General features: G+C 39.5%; 1 protein-coding gene across 1 annotated transcript; it reads left to right on the top strand.

Annotated features, from left to right (window-relative positions):
- The first annotated feature begins 9637 nt into the window (after positions 1–9637).
- On the top strand, positions 9638–19330 carry LOC149235695 (monofunctional isopimaradiene synthase, chloroplastic-like). The gene is made up of 16 exons (XM_089461441.1): positions 9638–9800; positions 9909–9980; positions 10090–10181; positions 10292–10601; positions 10997–11180; positions 11281–11498; positions 11591–11711; positions 11756–11847; positions 11932–12161; positions 12249–12361; positions 12466–12564; positions 12702–12917; positions 13041–13179; positions 13289–13464; positions 18759–18831; positions 18929–19330. The coding sequence occupies exons 1-16, from the start codon at positions 9638–9640 to the stop codon at positions 19223–19225; spliced, it is 2595 nt and encodes an 864-aa protein (XP_089317567.1). The 3' UTR covers positions 19226–19330.
- Positions 19331–19946: the final 616 nt, after the last annotated feature.

Below are 19946 nucleotides of genomic sequence, written 5' to 3'. Positions count from 1 at the left end.
TAATTATGTTTTCAACTTATCTCCTTACATGTTTACTTAATTTTTTCAAGTGTAGGCACCCACTAAATTCGATACAAAATTCTACATCTAGTGAATACCCACGTTGTATACTTTTGTTAAAAATACAATGGTATAAATTGGAAATACATGAAAAAATGTGTTTCTTGAAACACGAGATCAACTGAAAATATATGAAAAAAATGTTTCCTGAAAAGAAACGCATTTTTCATGTATTTCCAATTTATCTCATTGTGGGTTAATCAAAATTATGTAGAGTGAATACTCAAACTCAATGTGAAATTTAATTCCATGCCCAATCAGTTCCTACACTCAAAATTGAGGTAAGCTTATAATGAGATAATTCAAATATACAATTAACTAGTTTTCTTCCTTTCCATTTGAAAATTCATAACTCTTATTTTATTATTTTCCTTAGGAGGCCCATTTTACATCTCAAATTTCTATTAAATCCACAAGGAATTTTGACTTGCATGGCATCATAATTGACCTCGATGACCTAGTACATTTAAGGTGGTTGCAGATTTCACAACTATTACTTTGTATTAGACCATCACTAGCAAGGGTTATGCATAGATTTTTTATGATGGAGCATGATCAAGGTGGATATTTGTGGCCATCCACCTATTGCAATGACTCAAATCATAGTTCTCCATCTTGGTAGCTTTTTTTACATTTTTCAGATCTTGAACTTCTGAAGTATGTTTGTGTCCCTAAACGACATTTATTTGATGTGGTATCAGCCCATAGCCCTAGGCTCTAGCTTGGGCCTAGTTGAAATGCATAACTTTCAGATAGACCTTTCTAATGAGATACCGAGCATTCTAAACATAGATCATATGTGAAAGTTATGACCCTGGTAAATTGGCATACCAGTTAACCCCAACAAACCACAAACATTTTGATGTTTCATCTCCTAGGGTTATGTTTTTTGGATGTTTAGAGTTTACTCATTACTTCTTTATGTTAAAAAGGGCCTTTCAACCTGATTATAATGTTCTATGGTGAATGCATGTAGTCATCACATCTCTTCTCATAGATAAGCTACCATTGTCACATCTCTTCTTCTGCATTATTTACGGTTTCAACACATCCCATTTATTAATAGAAGTCTATTTTTATTGTATATATATATATTTTTTTATAAATATGTCTTTCATTTAATTCCCTTAATAAATCCATATTGGTGGTATTATAGTGGTATGCTCTTTATCTATTTTTCTATGCATGTCCCCAATAAGGTCAAAGTATAAGGAGTTGGGACTCAAACTACTTAAGCCTTTACAAGACTACCCTCCCAACCCTCACGACCTCCCATAGTAGAAGAAAACAAAGACGATGGAGCAAGAGATACTATTAAATTGTTGCTCGAGGAAGCCCTCGCATGACAAAGGAACAAGATGATGGATAAATTTTCCCAAATCCTTCAACCAATGCCAACATCTAATACATCTTCATCAAGTGGCTACTTAGGAGGCACGAACCCATTCAAGCTACAAGTTATTTTTGATATTCCTATTTTTGAAGGCCATATAGATGTATATACTCTAAACAAATGCTTAAATTGAATAGAGGGGTCCACACATTTTTTGATAAAGAAAATATTACCTTTCCACTCCTTAATGTTGTCCCCCATGTCAAGGATCGATGGGGTAATTACTTTGAGAAAAAGGCCACAGAATAATCCACATTATTCTTTTTTATATCCACTTGGGGCTCTGTCAAGGATGCTATTAAGGAACAATATTACCTTGTTGGAATATACAATGACCAGTACACACGATGAACCACACTGTTGTAGGACAGGGACAAAATAGTGCTAGAGTTCACAAATATATTCCATAGATTGCATACAAATATAAGTATCAAATACACTCAGTGACATCTAGTTCTCAAGTACTAGGGTGGTTTGCACATATACATCTAGAAAAAAAAGGAGTTTCTTGACATCAACTCACAAGGTGTGATGTACCGATATGTTGCCGAAATCGAGAAAAAAAATTAAGTAAAAGAAGTGAGAGTTTGGATCTGTGAATTTCTCACAATAGTAGGGAAAATAAAACCCAAACGCAGAGAAAGAATAAAGGATAGAGCCACAATGGACCAGTTAGGACAATTCATATCAATTGTAAACAATGAAGTCTAATGGGAAGAAAACGAAAGACATGGGAAAGTCGTGTGAGATCCATAAGATTCCTTCACATAACATTGATGAATGTCACTCAAAGTAGTCGTTGGTCCCTCAGTTGAATACCTCCAAGTTAGATATAACTTCTCAACCCATTTCCATTGATGCTACCACCAAGGCCTATCTAAGTGAACTCGAAGAACCAAAGGAAGGTGAGTGCCTTTTTCACTCACAAATTGGAGTGAAGGTTTCTCCACTACACCTCATTATCAACAGTGAAATTCAAAAGAACCTTATCTTAGCAGAGGCCATCAAGTAGTTAGACTTGCCAACAACACCACACCCACAACCATACACGATCAGGTGGCTCTATAAAGAGCAATATCTTCATGTCAGTTAATAGTGTTTCTTACCCTATGGAATCAAGCCCTTCAAGGATGAGGTATTGTGTAATATTCCCCCCTTGAAGTTTTTGATACTATTTTAGGCCAGTCACACTTGTGGAAGCGCCATGTTGTATATGAGTATACACCTTGTAATTTGTTATTATTACTTTGGGAAAACAACTATACAGGATACTAGAGGTACCTCCACCTACATCCATTTATTTTACCTCTGCTAATTAATGCACAAAGGTAATCTCTCTCTATTTTGTCCCCCCTTGAAAGCCATCCCATGGATCCCACTCCCCCTTCTCTAACCCAACCTGATACCACTGAATCTTCTTTACCCCTTATCATCTCCTCTCAGCCCTCTCTTGATCCTCCCCTTAACAGAATTACCAGGAGCGCTTCTAAAGATCATGGAGCCACTAGTGAACCACATAAGAAACCTGGTCCAGGTAGGAAAATTGCCACACATCATAGAGATGAGAATGCACAGAAAGACATAGCAATGGGAACTCAGACCCCTATAGAATCTTATATTCTGTGGCAATATGATAAATAGGTAGCCAATAAGGAACAAGGGGGGTGAGCACCTTCCCGCACCCCACATACCCAATGATGAAAGTCTTGTCTTGGAATAGTAGGGGTCTAGGGCACTCGTCCAAGGTAGCAGCCCTAAGAGATCTTATTCACTGTGAGAAACTTGGAATTTTTCTGTTACAAGAAACAAAGCAAGGTCAACAGGAAATGTGTGGAATTATTGAACAACAGAGGTAGTACAAAGGCAACATCAGGGATTCAAGAGGAGCCTCAGGAGGAATAGCAACAATCTAGAACCAAAGCATATGGAACTACAAATCTGAAACTGTCAATCAACATTGGATCAAAACGGTTTTGGAAAATAAAGAAGATAAGCAAATTATAGTCATCTACAACATATATGTTCCTAACCATTTCAGAGACAAGGAGTGTTTTTTGCATGATCTTAAAGCCAACATAGATGCAGAAGAAAACTCTAACATCATTCTGGGAGGAGACTTCAATCTTATTCTTCATGCTAATGAGAAAAGAGGAGGTAGTTTCACCCCTGATCCTTATAGAACTCATTTAGAAAATATCATGCAAGATCATGACCTTATGGATATTGCTCCAAAAAATCGAAGGTATACTTGGAGCAATCGTAGATTGGGCATTGGTAACATTATGGAAAGGCTCAATAGAATTTTAATTAATGTCTCGCTTCTAGCTTCCTTTTCTGTTGGGTATGCCAACATTCTGCCATGTTCAGCCTCTGATCATTACCCTATAACACTCACGTTGGAAACTCATAGCTCTCTTAGACCCATTCCTTTTAAGTATAGTTCCCTCTGGAACTGCATTCCAGTAGTCACAAAGATTGTTCACAATTCTTGGAACCAGCACGTTGAAGGGTCTCCTGGTTTCATTTGGGAAACCAAATTAAAAAAAAACAAAACAAGCTATAAAAGAATGGGCCAAAACCAGTTACAAAGAACCTTAGAAAGCGAAAAAGGAGATTAAGAATAATCTTGTTTGTATCCAAAGAGCAATAGAGGAGCATGGCCTCTCTCAGGAGAATAAAAAACAGGGAAGCGACCTCTATTTACAGCTATGTCGGGAAAACAGAGAAGAGGAATTAAAATGGAGGTTAAAGTCGAGGCAACTTTGGTTGCAAGGGGGAGACAAGAACTCAGCTTTTTTTCACAAACAAACCACAGCTCGAAAAATAAGGAATAATGTCAGCTCCATCCTAGATGCTGAGGGCAATCGACAAAATACACAGGATGGTATTCGAAAGGCCACCACAGAACATTATAAAGATCTTCTAACTGAAACAAAAGAAGAAGAGGATTACACAGAGCTACTACAACATCTTCCCATTGGGATAAGCAAGGAAATGAATAACAATTTAAATAAGGAGATTGATGAGGAGGAAATCGGAAGTTCGATCTGGACACTCCAACCTGATAAAGCCCTAGGTCCATATGGCTTCCCCATCTATTTCTATCGAGCATTCTGGGGAATTATTAAAAAATATTTGACAAAAATACTCAAATGTATCCAAAGAAAGGTTAAACTAGGGGGATACACCAATGCTACCCTTCTAACTCTAATCCCCAAAGAAAATTGCCCTTCTTCCTTTGCTCGATTCTGGCCCATCTCTCTCTGTAACTCTTCCTACAAAATCCTGACCAAAATCATTGCTTCTCGCCTTAAACCCTTTCTTCCTTCTCTCATCTCTGAAAATCAAGGGGGATTCTTGGCCAATAGAAAAATAACTGACTCTATTCTCCTTGTACAAGAAGCCATACACTCGAGTCAATCTAGAAATGAGAAAGGGTTTATCCTTAAACTTGACTTTACCAATGCATTTGACAGAGTAAGACACTCCTTCCTGCTGGCTATTTTGAAGAAGATGGGATTTGATGCAATCTTCCTAAACCTTATCAAAGCTTGCATATCCGAGCCTTGGATCTCCCCTCTTATTAATGGCAGACTGGGATAAGCTTTCCAATCCTCCCTGGTCTAAGACAAGGTTGCCCTCTTTCACCTTATCTCTTTATTTTGATGGCTGAATCCTTTAGCAAAGTGCTGGACTTCAATTGGAGGGTTGGCCTAATCACAGGCATAAAATTTGGGAATGGAGTTAAGAATATAAATCACTCACAATTTGCTGATGACACTTTATTAATTGGAGGAGCATCCATCACAATAGCCAGGCGCTTCAAGTCTCTCCTTGATAAATACATGAGGTACTCTGGTGGTTTGGTTAATCAGCTGAAAAGCTGCATTTATGGTTGGAACACAGTAGCACATGTCCTACATAATATTGCCAACACCTTTGGAGTCTCATGCAATTATCACTGGACTCATTTCTCTTATTTAGGCATGCCTGTAAGCGCAGGTCCTTTAAAGGCAGAAGTCTGGAACACCGTAATAGATAAAATGAAAAGAAAAGTGCAACAGTGGGGCTCCATGTGGCTCAACCCAGCTAGTCGCCTCATTCTTCTTAAGTCAAGTATTTCTTCTCTGCCTCTATATCAATTCTCTCTTCATCAAGCTCCAGCCTCCTTTCACTACAAAATGGAAGTCATCCTCTGCCAATTCCTCTGGCAAGGAGGGAAAAATGAAAAAAAGAAATTCAATTTGGTTAATTGGAAGCAGGTAATCCAGTCCCAAGACCGATGGAAGGAATCAAGGGACAACACGTGGTGAAAGGACGTGTTTGTTTTTATGCGAGTCAACTGGTCTAATACCACAAGCGGCGTATCGGGCGGGGTCTGAATGGTTTTTGATTTTTCTATGTTTGGCTCTAATTCCACTCTTTGAGCGGCACATGGCGGAACGAGGAGAGAGAAAACCGCCCTCATTGGGCGGTTAACTCTCACGTTTCTCGTCCTTCCGATATCCACGACGACCGTTGGATCTTAATCAGTGGATCAACAGTGGTGATTGTTTGTGCGTTTTGGTCGGACCCGAAAAATGTTTAGAGTGTTATGCTTTAACTTCTGTCGGGTCCGTCTGTCCGTTTGTCAGTTTTCAATTTGACTTGTGGTGGGACCTCTTGTGGATCCATGGCGAGTTATGGACTTGCCCTCCAAGGTTTTCTTGGCTCCTTGTGCTTTGTTTGGCAGTTCTCCCGGTTTTCCGGTTCAGGTTCTCTTAGTTTTGATTGATTGGTGGGTTTGGTCTGCCCGGCTGACTGTTGAACTCTCGCAGAACGGGTGTGGCTCCTTGTAAATTATGTACATTTGACTAAGTTTAATGGAAGGTCCTACTCTTGATCACAAAAGAAATGTTACACATATTTAAAATGACCAAGAGAATTAGATGTTCCACATATTTTATGTCGCCACATACAACTGAAACCAACCTAGATCCATCTAACTCTGGATCCATTATGCGCCGGGAGGGATCAGATGTCTCGAGGTGCAAATCTTTCCTCAAGTTTTGCACTAAAAAAATAAGGGGTTTGAACCTCAAGGTATTTGATCCATCTCGACGCATGATCGATCTGGAGTTAGATAAATCTATACTAATTATATTAAAAATTTTACCATTTAAATTTTAACTATAAATATTATGTGATTTTTTTTAAATATAAAATATTATAAAGAAAAGATGTGTAATATTAAGAGTTTTGTTTTTTTGGTTTTAGTAGTTTGTTTGTTAGAAAAATATGGTTGTAAATAAAAAATGTTAAGGTTTCTTCATCTTATTCGAAAATTCATATAATAATTTAATACTGTATTTATAAGTTTTATTAAATATTTTTTAAAAATATATTAATTAAATAGAGTTCAACTGTTTTCAAAATATATAAATTTGCATAAAAACTCTTTATCCCTAAATTTATAATATGTTATCACAAATACACAAGCTCAATAAAATTTCATTCTTTATTATTGATTCGTAAGAGGGGAACCGATATCAAAATGATGATCGTCATTCTAAAGGGATAATATTGGATACATTCTCGTGAGGGATATCTTCAAAATCACTTGAGAAGCTTCGATGAAAGCCATAGATGCTAGTGGCACAAATAATTGGAGGCACACGACCCCGAAAGGGTAGTTAAGCGATGTACGATTAATAAGTTCACATTCCACTTGTCCACCACGCAGCACAACGTCATCCCAAACTTTCCCCATCAATCTGCCTTCCCGTAACCTCTCTACCACTTGCCATTTACACAGGTTGAAATCCTCATCTTCTCTATACGAGCGAATATATATCCACAGCTGCTTCTCACCTTTACGCAACTCTTATCCAACGTTCATTTGACGAATCATATATATGTGTCGAAATGCATGTAGTTGTAAGCTACGTGCAGCACATTTTTCTCAACAATCAAACTGTCCCCAGAGTGAGCTTCAACATTCCAGGGTCTGGTATTCAGGTAAAAAAAGAGAACATGTTGTGTAAGAAACTGACCCAAAGAAATAGAGTTTGGGATATACATAAATCTCACCTGCCACCCGGCTTTGTGTGCAAACAAACAATAGATCATGAGGATGATTGTCACGTCTACATGTTTCGTCTTTTTTAGGGTGTTGTTCCTCCCCTCGCCTGTATTATTTCCGACCGGGTACTCTCTTTTCTGTAGAAAAACGCTCGAAAATTGGGAGATCCAAAGTGGCTTTTTGGTTGCATAGCGGTTGCGTCTTTTGGGCCTATTTCTTCATTCCTCTTCTTGTCGATAAAGGCTGTATTCCTCTCAAAGGTTTCACGGCGCCTGATCCCTGCTACCTCTTCATGAAAACCCCAGTGGAGGGATCGTTGAGAAAGACTCGGAGCAGTGACATCGATCCCAGGGATATACAGGGATTGCACTGTGTTGCCTTAGGTGTTGCGGGAGGGTGCCAACGCCGGTGCACAAGAGGCTGAAACAGAGAACCATAGCGTCCCTATTCAACTAGCTGATGCAAAAATTTTGCGCCCAATTTCTTCAATTTGAAATCCTAGGCGCTCTCCCTCCCTACTTCATTTCAACTTTTTAAATATCCCGCGCAACCAAGTTTGAAATATGTTCCACCAACCATCCTTTTGCATTAATTAAAACTGCATTAACTGCAGCCGGTGCGGTGTAGTCGCCGGAAAATCCCTATGCGTAGATGGTATGTATAACATGAGGTCAAGTATGGGTTGCTGACATACATAGATGCATAGAATAGGGGCATTTAATACCTAATGTATGGCTGGTTAGTTCTTGCCCCTAGAGAGGATTCCTCCTTGAAGATACATGAATTTATTAGGGTAGATGTAAGGACGATACATGAATGTACCAGAGGAGACGTAAAGGTAAATTCCAGATGTGACGTAAAGGTATATTCCAGATGTGAGCATAAATGCTACCTCTCTTAATCTAGTGCTCCATTTGGCACGATGTCAATGCATTTGTCTTCATTGTCATCCCATATTTACCAACACTGAGGGAAACTCCTATTTTCACCTCTATAGCCTCATTAATGTGCCGGAGATAGCCAGTAATGATTAGATAATAATAATAAAAATGGCGCGTTACACGCGTGTGTTATAAACTCCTATCTCTGGGGCATGTAGTCGGCATTAATGAGGTTATAGAGGTGGAAATAGGAGTTTCCAACACTGAGTGGACCTCATCATCTCACTCCCAACGTGTATGTGAACACGTAATGCGTTCCAAGATTCTTCAGCACGCCCACCCAATACCAGAAGCAGTGGCGCCAAAAAGAGAAGCATCTAGGTACTTTTTTTTTTCAGAAAGAAAAGCAATATATTATATTGAGGCAATATATACATCATGTTCTGTGAGAACAGAAAGAGGAATGGATCTCATGAAAAGAGACCACATCTGAGAACAGATATATAAGAAGACAAATCGCTGAGAGGCATACAAAATAAAAACATGGAGCACCACATAAGATCAAAGGATGAATACCATTAGCACCAACATTATCATAATATGCTACAGATATGGCAAAAGACAAAAAGAAACCACAAATACAAAGAGGGGATCCCATAGCATCCGGATGGAAGCCCATAAAGCAGGCAGAGCTCAATCCAGGGCACAAAAACGAAGCATCTAGGTACGTACAATCGGGTACGCACATAATTTTAAGTCTATTTGTATTTTATCTACATGTACGTTTTCAAAATGAAATTACGTCAAATTCGAGCGCTCCTTTAATAACTCTATTTTGAGTGGTTATGAAAGCCTGAAAGTAAGTAGTTCAATGCATTTATGTTTTCCATGGTCAGTGAAAACGATGGTAGGAAATTAAAAAAATAAATTAAACTCTGAAAATTGAAAGTTCAGCACTTCATGTCGCTTCCACGGTCTATTGACGCTATGTTCAGGCCACCGTAGCTTTCAAATTGAATGCGGTACCTTTCCTATTGAATTATTTGCAGCATTCAACATATGCCAGAGAAACTTTATCGAGAAGAGACAAATTTAGGTATCTGGCCCGGCTACGAAACTTTGTTTTTGGTGACAGAAGTTCTCCTGTACATTGCTTATTTATAGAAATTTCCTACAACTTGACATTCCATATAATGAAAGCTCATTCGCTACCTCTGCTAATCCAGCGGCTCATTTGGAAAGATGGCCATGCCCTTGTCTTCATTGTCATCCCACATTTCCCTTACTTCCACACTGGCTGGACCTCATCATCTCACTATCAATGCCCACGTGAATACACAATGCATTCCACGTCTCTTTAAAGGAAGCCCTGCCAGAAAACACAGAAACATCTACCTACGATCGGGTACACACATAATTTTAAGTTTATTTGTATTTTTATGTCGTGTAAGTTTTATTGTACTTTATTTCACGTTAGTTTCAACTGGGCTTCTTGGTATTTTCGAATATGTAGGTTCACGCAAGATCATTGCTAGCGTTGGAGAAGGCACAACCTCCCTTTCTAATCACTCTGATAAAACGACTGGTATACTTATTCTTGTGCATTGAATAGAAAATAATTTAAATATTTTCAACGTCGTGCCAAGTGATTAATTTCACAATTCTTTTTCATGTCTATTGGATACTACCCTCAGATTCGTTTCCCGTGTCTACAGTAGCGAAACGAGAATTTCCACCAGGATTTTGGAAGGATGATATTATTGATTCTATATTGTCAGCTAACAAGGTTGGTATTCTCGGCGTCTGTTTGTAAACATGGTATGGTTGACACGTTATCTCGCAAGAATCTCACCAATGTTATTTCTAAAATATTTTGGTTGACCTGCATTAATTTAGGCGGAGATAGCCGACGAGCAGTGTGTCGAAATATTAATAGCTGAGATTAAGAGTATGTTTGGAGGTATGGGCGATGGGGAAACGAATCCCTCTGCTTATGACACTGCTTGGGTAGCAAAGATTCCAGCAGTTAATGGCTCTGACCACCCTCACTTTCCTCAAACACTCCAATGGATTCTTCAGAATCAGTTGGAAGATGGCTCTTGGGGAGAAGAGCACCACTTCTTAACATATGACAGACTACTGGCTACTCTTGCATGTATTATTACTCTCACCGTATGGCGCACTGGCCAGATACAAGTGCAGAAAGGTTTGCAAACTTTATTTTATTTAATAATAAAACTATGATAGACTTTGCTTTATATAAAAATGGATGGGAAGATTATTTTATTTAATAACAAACTATAGTTAATTTTTATTTATTTTATTTAGAATAATTTAGATTGACTTAGGGTTTAAGGATTAATAACATTATTTACACTTTATTCTTAATCCTAAACTTTATCAATTATTTATGAAATTCAAAGTTTGCTGATTTTTCATTTATTTTGATGATATATTTAATCCAGAAGTAAAAAGTTGAAGGTAAATGAACAAATATAAGGTTACAATAAGATAAAAGAACCGAATAGATAGACAATTCCAAAAGAGAGCCATGTTTCCATTCATATTTACATTGTGAAATAAATTATAAGTGTGTCGCAGGTATTGAATTCTTGAAGAAACATGTTGGAATGATGGAGGACGAAGCGGACAATCACCGGCCAAGTGGATTTGAAATTGTCTTTCCTGCCATGCTAAACGAAGCTAAAAACTTATGCTTGGATTTGCCTTATGAATTGCCATTCATCAAACAAATAATTCAGAAGCGGGAGGCTAAGCTTAAAAGGTCGGTTAAATTCCGATCAGGATGCTCTTCTATCCTTGATAAAATTGTCATTTCTCAATGTCATTATTAATTACCTAAACTGTCATGGTGTTTGGATCAGGATTCCTACTAATGTTCTCTACACCGTTCCAACAACATTCTTGTATCATTTGGAAGGCCTGCAAGAAATAGTAGACTGGGACAAAATCATGAAACTTCAATCCAAGGATGGATCATTCCTCAGCTCGCCGGCATCTACAGCCGCTGTATTCATGCGTACAGGGAACACCAAGTGCTTGGAATTCTTGAACTTCGTTTTAATGAAATTCGGAAACCATGGTATGGACGTGACAATTTCATTTTACTAAGGTTGTTTTTTTTTGTGACAAAAATTAAATTGAAGATTACCAACTTAATATTTGTTATTGTAGTGCCGTGTCACTATCCGCTTGATCTATTTGAACGTCTGTGGGCGGTTGATACTGTTGAACGGCTAGGGATCGATCGCCATTTCAAAAAGGAGATCAAGGACGCATTGGATTATGTTTACAGGTATCATGCCTTTAACCATCCCAAGCGATTCACGTCTTCATTAGCTTATTAATGGCCGAATTTTCTGTCGCTGATATTGATGTTACGGCCATGGGCCTTCGAATCTTGAGACTACATGGATACAATGTATCCTCAGGTACTAAACGAAAATGTTGATGTAAACAACCAAGTCCTTCAATTCTTTCAGGCCGTTGACTTCTTGAACGAACTTTGTTGGCAGATGTTTTAAAAACTTTTAGAGATGAGAATGGAGAGTTCTTTCGTTTCTCGGGTCAAACACAGAGAGGAGTTACAGACATGTTAAACCTCAATCGTTGCTCACACGTTGCATTTCCGGGAGAAACGGTCATGGAAGAAGCAAAACTCTGTACCGAAAGGTATCTGTGGAATGCTCTGGAAAATGTGGATGCGTTAGACAAATGGGCTCTTAAAAAGAACATTCGGGGAGAGGTATGGTTCTTTAACATCTCAATCTTGCTGCGACCTTGACCTCAATGATCATATATCTACCAAATACTTTGGCAATTTTATTTGCAGGTGGAGTACGCCCTCAAATATCCATGGCTTAGGAGTCTGCCAAGGCTGGAGGCTAGAAGCTACATTGAACATTACGGGCCAAACGATGTATGGCTTGGGAAAACTATGTATACGTAAGATACAAACCCTGTAATATTTGTAATTTTCGTTTGGGTACGCTTTGAAGTTTGAACCCAATAATGGTTTTAGCACGCTAATGTATTATTGACGGGAGCAGTATGCCATATATTAACAACGGAAAATATTTGGAACTGGCCAAACTGGACTTCAATAATGTGCAGTCTATACACCAAAAGGAGATTCGCGAGCTTCGAAGGTGTTATTTGCATTTTTTTAATTAAATGCTTCATTCAAAATATGTGTATATTTTTTTTATTATTATCTAAAATCAAATTTTCAAATTCATATGTCTATTGACGCACTGAATGCTAGTGTACCTCGATTTTTTCATAGGTGGTGGAAATCATCGGGTTTCGCAGAGCTCAATTTCACACGCGACCGTGTGGCTGAAATATATTTCTCAATCGCGTCTTCTATGTTTGAACCAGAGCTCGCTACGTGTAGAGCCGTTTATACGAAATCTACCATCTGCGTTGTCATTTTAGACGACCTATATGACGCTCATGGATCTGCAGAAGACATCAAGCTGTTCACAGAAGCAGTGGAAAGGTAGACATTTAATATATTCATTCTCTTTAATATATATTTAATGGATGAAAGAGATCAAAAGCTTCTATAAATATTGTCGCTTCTAAACTATGTGTCCATGGCCAATCCTCGCCTTTGTTTTAGGTGGGATCTGTTCCTGTTAGACCGAATGCCAGAACACATCAAAATATGCTTCCTGGGTCTTTACAATTTGGTTAATGAAATAGCAGAAGAAGGGCGCAAGAGACAGGGGCACGACGTGCTAGGTTACATTCGAAATTTAGTATGTATTAATAAGTCTACAAGTTTGATGTTAAACAAGTTTTTTATTTTCCACCAAAGTTACAATTAAATACTGATTATGGATTTATGGGTCATATGATATATGGCAGTGGGAGATCCAGCTTGAAGCTTTCACGAAAGAAGCAGAATGGTCGGAAGCTGAATATGTGCCGTCCTTCCATGAATACATAGAGACCGCTAGTATCTCAATATCACTGGCAACTGTCGTTCTGATTAGTGTTCTTTTCACTGGAGAGGTTCTTACAGATCACATACTCTCTCAGATTGATTTGTAAATGTGTTAGAAAACCTGCACAGATGAATCTAGCTAGTAAAGGTTGAACACATAGCTTTGCAAAGCAAAAACACTAAAAGAAAATCGAAAGAAGAGAAGAATGATTTGTTCGAAAATATGTTACAATGATCATGATATATCATCACTGGGTGAAGATCCCAAGGTAATGCACTATAGTGGTGATCAATGAGAAGACCCAACACCTACAACAAGTTCCGGAGATAACTAGTCAGTTGTGGAGTTAAAGAAGGAGCAAATCAAGGAGTAAATCATGCAAAAGGAATCTTGCATGCAATCCCATGCTCTAACTAAGAGTCCGCATGTAAGTGTGTAGTAGTTCCAACATGCAAAAGGAATCTTGCATGCAGTCACATGCTCTAACTAAGAGTCTGCATGTAGGTGTGTAGTAGTTCCAACACCCCCCCTGAACACCACTATGGGGAAAAATGGAAAATGGGCCCTGGCAACTAAGGCCAAAGGTCACCCAAAATAAAGTGCAACTTGTACCAAAATTGAGGAAAGAGGGAAAACCTCGTGGGAAAAACCCCCCCCTCAAAATACAATTTAATCAAAAGAAAAGAGGAAGAAAAATACAGTTGCTAAGCAATCGTGTCCTTCACTCCAAGACGATCACGCAAAGAGCGAAACTTCTGCTTAGTGAATGTCTTGGTAAAGATGTTTGCAGTCTGTTTTGCTGAAGGACAGAACTGCAAATCAATGACCCGATCATGTACTAAGTCTCTGATGTAGTGCATATGGATATCTATGTGCTTCGTCCGCTGCCGCTGTACTGGATCCCTGCAAAATTTGAGAGTGCTCTGGTTGTCACACCAGATGACAATGGGCTAGTGGAACTGAACGCCCAACTCAGTGAGGAAGTGTTGTAGCCAAAGAGCCTGAACGGTGATGTTGACTACTCCTCGGTACTCAGCCTCAGCTGAAGAGAGAGCAATAACAGCCTGCTTCTTGCTCGACCAACAAATAGGGTCAGATCCTAGACTGAGTGAATATCCGGAGGTGGACTTGCGATCAATGTTGTCTCCCGCCCAATCAGAATCTGTGAAGCCAAGGAGATTCAATGCAGTGCTTGCTGCATAGTGAATCCCGAAGGTGATGGTGCCCTGCACATATCGGAGGATGCGCTTGGAAGCATTCCAGTGTAGCTCATGCGGCTCCTGCATGTATCTGGAAACTGCCCCTACTGCATATGAGAGATCTGGTCTGGAGTGGGTGAGGTACAATAAGCTCCCCACTAGCTGTCGGTAGAGAGTACTGTCAACTAATGGAGTGTCACCTCCATCCTCAAGGCGGACCCCAGACAGAAAAGGAGTCGGTGTTGGCTTGCAGTCAGTCATGTGAAATCTCTCGAGGAGATCCCGTGCATACTTAGCCTGAGAGAGTTTGATGCCTGTGGCATCCTGGCTGATCTCAAGACCAAGAAAGAAGTGTAATGGACCCATGTCCGTCATCAAGAACCTATCATGCAAGGCCCTCTTGACTGTAGCAATGGCTGAAGCTGAGCTGCCAGTGATTAAGAGATCATCTACATACAAAACTAAGATAAGAAGAGAATCATGTGTCATAAGCATGTAAACATTCGGATCAGACTTACATCTTTCAAAGTTTTGTGATAAGAGAAAAGAATCCATCTTCGCATACCAAGCTCTCGGGGCCTGCTTAAGGCCGTAGAGAGATTTCTTTAGTCTGCAGACCAAAGATGAATCCTGAATGAAACCATGTGGCTGCTCCATGTAGATCTCCTCAAATAGGTCTCCGTGAAGAAAGGCATTCTTTACATCCATCTGATGTACTTCCCACCGCTGGGCAGCCACAATGGCAAGTGTAAGGCGTATGGAATCCATTTTTGCTACTGGACCAAAGGTCTCATCATAATCAATGCCATGCACTTGTTGGAAGCCTTTGGCTACTAGCCTTGCTTTCTGAGTGGTGATTTGCCCATTTGCAACACTCTTGGTCCTGTAGACCCATTTGCATCGGACAAGTTTCCTTCCTGAAGGAAGGGGGACCATATCCCAAGTCTGGTTCTCGAGGAGGGAATTATACTCCTCCTCCATGGCGGACTCCCAAGATGGATGCCCAGCAGCCTCAGCATAAGACTGTGGATCAGAAGACTGAACTAAATGACAATGCCAGGAGGGCGATGGTTCAGTGGCAGTGAGGACAAGTGGAGGCTCAATAAACTCTGAGCTAATCCTCTGCAGATCAGAATTATCCCCCACAAGACCATTTCTAGCAGCTGGTTGGTCTTGTGCATATATCTCACGTAAGCTCCTTGTTCTCTGATTTATGACAGGGGAATATGATTCACTGCTGGAAGCCCGATCTGGGCTTGGATGTGGATCATCATTTGCATGCACTAGATTTGTATCTGAAGACTCTGTCTTTGCATCTGCATGCTCTTCCTCGGTATCTGCATGATCTGTATCTACATCTGAGTGCACTGAGTCATCATCTCGGACATGAGGTAGATAAAAAGTGTCTGCATGCGGCGCTTGAGGTGCATGCAAGAGACTTTCTTCAAATTTGACACTTCACTCAATGATGAGCTTGTCCGTAGAGGGAATCAGGAGTCGATATCCCTTCACACCATCAGGGTATCCAACAAATATGCACTCAATGCTCTGTGGATCAAGAGCTTTCCTCTTTTCAGAGGGGATCCGGGCCCATGCTCGAGAGCCGAAAACACGGAGGTGAGTGACCTCTGGTTTAGTGCCGCTCCAAGCTTCAAAGGGGGTCTGATCCTTGACAGACCTATGAGGAGATCTGTTCTGGATGTAGTTAGCACAATTAAGTGCTTCGGCCCAAAGCTTATGAGGCAGTGACTTGGCATGCAACATGCAGGAAGCCATCTCTTTGAGAGATCGATTCTTTCTCTCAGCAACTCCATTCTGCTGCGGAGTGTATGGAACTGTATACTGCAACTGTATGCCGGACTGAAGGCAAAGGTTCCGAAGTGCTGTGTTAATATATTCCCCCCCATTGTCTGTACGGAGGGCTTTGATCTTTCTCTTTGACTGTGTCTCAACTAGTGCTTTGAAATCTTCAAAGTGCTCAAAAACTTCAGATTTGTTCCTGAGAAGATACACCCAAGTATACCGTGAGAAATCATTAATAAATGTAAGCACATACCTTGCTTTGTTGATGGAAGGATGAGGAAAAGGCCCCATGAGATCACTATGGATCAGATCTAGAGGAGAGGATGCTTTGTGGGTCTTGTCGGTGTCAAACTTTTCTTTGGGATGTTTGCCAAGAACACACCCTTCACAAACTCCTTTGGAGAAACTGATATTTGGCAAGCCTTCCACCATCTCATTCTTGCTTAGCTGCTGCATATACCTGTAATTTAAGTGATCAAACCTCTCGTGCCAAAGCCTACTACTATCATCAGCATGTGTAAGCAATAAGGAGGATTCAGATTCAATAAATTCAGAAAATGTATACAGTCTGGCTCCATTGTTTACCTCACCAGTTGCAATTTTGGCATTGCTATGTAGATCATATATGTTCAGTGCATCTGGAGTGAATTCCACTCTCTTTCCGGTGCCGGAATGAGTGATCTGATAAACTGAAAGCAGGTTTCCAAAAGTTTTGGAACATGAAGCACATCTTGAAAGTTTCCGTGTAAAAGTTCCACTCTACCTTTTCCGGTGACCTCAATAGGTGAGTCATCTCCCATGAGGATGGGAGGTCCTTTGCATGCATCCAAAGAGGAATAGACTTCCTTTGCAGCAGCCATATGATGTGATGCACCAGAATCTATAATCCATGCATCAGGAGAAGAATTAATTGCAACTAAAGCATGAAAATTGTTACCTTTCCCGTGTGGCGGATCCTCAATTTTCTTCTTGACGCCCTGAGGGATGTGGTCCCCAAGGTTCTGCTTCTGAAGGATTTTTGCCATTTGGTCAATTTGTTTCTTCATGCAAGAGGATTCTGGATGGAATCCTCTTTGACAGTAGGTGCATCTGTTTCCTTTCTTCCCTCTCATTTCTTGAGCCAGAGGAGTCATTGAAGGGCTTGGTGTACCCTTCCTTCTTTGGATGGGAATGTGCTTTTCCTTTGTCTTTTTGCTGCTGATTTTTCTGATTTGAATCAGATCTGTGATTTTATTGTGGCTGCCATCATGCACAGCAAGTGCTTGTGCTTTTGGAGGTTTGATTTTCCCCATGCCAATGAGTTTATCTTGCTCAAAAATAAGGGACTCCATAAATTCTTTGAGAGAAGGCATAGTGTAGGATTTACCTGTTGGGAGCCTTACTGAATGAAATATAGACACAAAGACGAAGTATTCTGGTCCGAGCTTTGACATAATAGAGAGAAATTAGCGACTCTCCTCCTTGGATTTGTCAATTCCACAACCCTTGAGTTGCAGCAATAGATCATTATATTTGGTGAAGAAGTCTTGAATTCTGTCATAGTTCCGTGGATCCAATGATAGCAGCTCCACTTCGAGCAGATGTCCTTTCATCTCATCCTGTTTCTCGTAGAGCTCTTTAACCTTTTTCCAAATCTCATTAGGAGTATTGTAGGCAGATAGATGAAACTGCAACTCTGGAGAGATGCACATGCATATGGATCCGTGGGCCTCATCCATACAGTTAAGGTACTTGGATTTCTCTATGGCTGAAGTGGGTTCCACTTTTGTAGCCATGGTAATCCTGTACAACCCTTTATGACGAAGGTATCGAGCCATTTGGTCCTTCCATTCATGATAGTTGTACGGTGTTAGGATCGATGCTTTGGGAAACTCCATTCTGTCAATCTTCGATCTCCAAGCTGTAATACTTGCAAAATAAAGTACTGGTGCGCCTTTTATCTAGCAACCTGTGGGCTCTGATACCATGTAAATGTGTTAGAAAACCTGCACAGATGAATCTAGCTAGTAAAGGTTGAACACACAGCTTTGCAAAGCAAAAACACTAAAAGAAAATCGAAAGAAGAGAAGAATGATTCGTTCGAAAATATGTTACAATGCTCATGATATAGCATCACTGGGTGAAGATCCCAAGGTAATTCACTATAGTGGTGATCAATGAGAAGACTCAACACCTACAACAAGTTCCGGAGATAACTAGTCAATTGCGGAGTTAAAGAAGGAGCAAATCAAGGAGTAAATCATGCAAAAGGAATCTTGCATGCAATCCCATGCTCTAACTAAGATTCCACATGTAAGTGTGTAGTAGTTCCAACATGCAAAAGGAATCTTGCATGCAGTCAAATGCTCTAACTAAGAGTTTGCATGTAGGTGTGTAGTAGTTCCAACATGATTACCGATCCAAATTTGCATATCTCATGGGGTTGACAGGTCGTTTGATAAACGATATCAAAACTTACCAGGCAAGTTACTCAATCTCTTATAGTCAAATATTATATTATCGATGTCCTTAGGCGCTTGTAATTTATTTGAACGGTTGCTAACTATTTATTAATGCAGGCGGAGAGAGGTCAAGGCGAGGTGGCTTCTGCCATTCAGTGTTACATGAAGGACCATCCAGAAATGTCAGAGGAAGAAGCTCTCGAACATGTTTATAGTCTCATGGAAAACGCCCTCGCAGATTTGAAGTGTGAATTTCTGAAGACAAAAGACGTGCCGGACAATTGCAGGAGACTGGTTTTTGACAATGCAAGATTAATGCAGCTGTTTTACATGGAAGGAGACGGTTTCACACTTTCACATGATACGGAAATTAAAGAGCATGTCAAAAAGATCCTCTTCGAACCGGTTGCCTAGGTTAAATTATTGGAATAAAGGCCGTGCTAGCCGATTGTCTTGCGTTCAATGTATAATAACGCACACTTGCCGGGCATTGTTTACTTTAAAAGCCTACATGACCGTTCCGCCTCTCAAAGTGTTTCTAAAGCAAAAATAATTTTCATTTTAGTAAAGAAATTGATTTTCAAACATTTTGCATTGTCCATTGTAACATTAAAAATTGCATATCAATTGGAGAGTGAAGATCCTTTAGATATTAATTTGAAGGATGGGACCGAGTTAGGATTGTATATATATTGATGTTAGAGTAAAAAATTGTTATTTATTTAGTAATAATTATTTTATATAAATTTTAAGGATGGAAAGAGTGAGGATTATTCAGATATAGATTTAAATTTACATTAAAAACTAATGAAATGGCCGTTTATAAAAGTCTACATTAAAAACTAATGAAATGGCCATTTATAAAAGTGACAATCAAAATTACAATTAATGAAATGGCAGTTTATAAAAGTGACCATCAAAATTACAACTCAGATATTGCAGTGGGATCATTGATGACAACTAAAAAAACACAAACAAATATGTTTAAAAATAACTAAATAAAATAATTAGAAATATATAAAACAGCTATACCCGTCTTAAAATGGATATAACATTTTGGCTTATGGGACTAAGCCAAAGTAAATACCTGATGCATTGTTATAATAGAGTTAAATAGATTAACTTTTCTCATAAT

The sequence above is a fragment of the Pinus tabuliformis genome, chromosome 8, assembly GCF_031772625.1.
Source record: "Pinus tabuliformis cultivar Carrire ecotype Pingquan chromosome 8, CPIR1, whole genome shotgun sequence".
Lineage (NCBI taxonomy): Eukaryota > Viridiplantae > Streptophyta > Pinopsida > Pinales > Pinaceae > Pinus > Pinus tabuliformis.
This window is presented reverse-complemented; position numbering and strand designations above follow the sequence as displayed.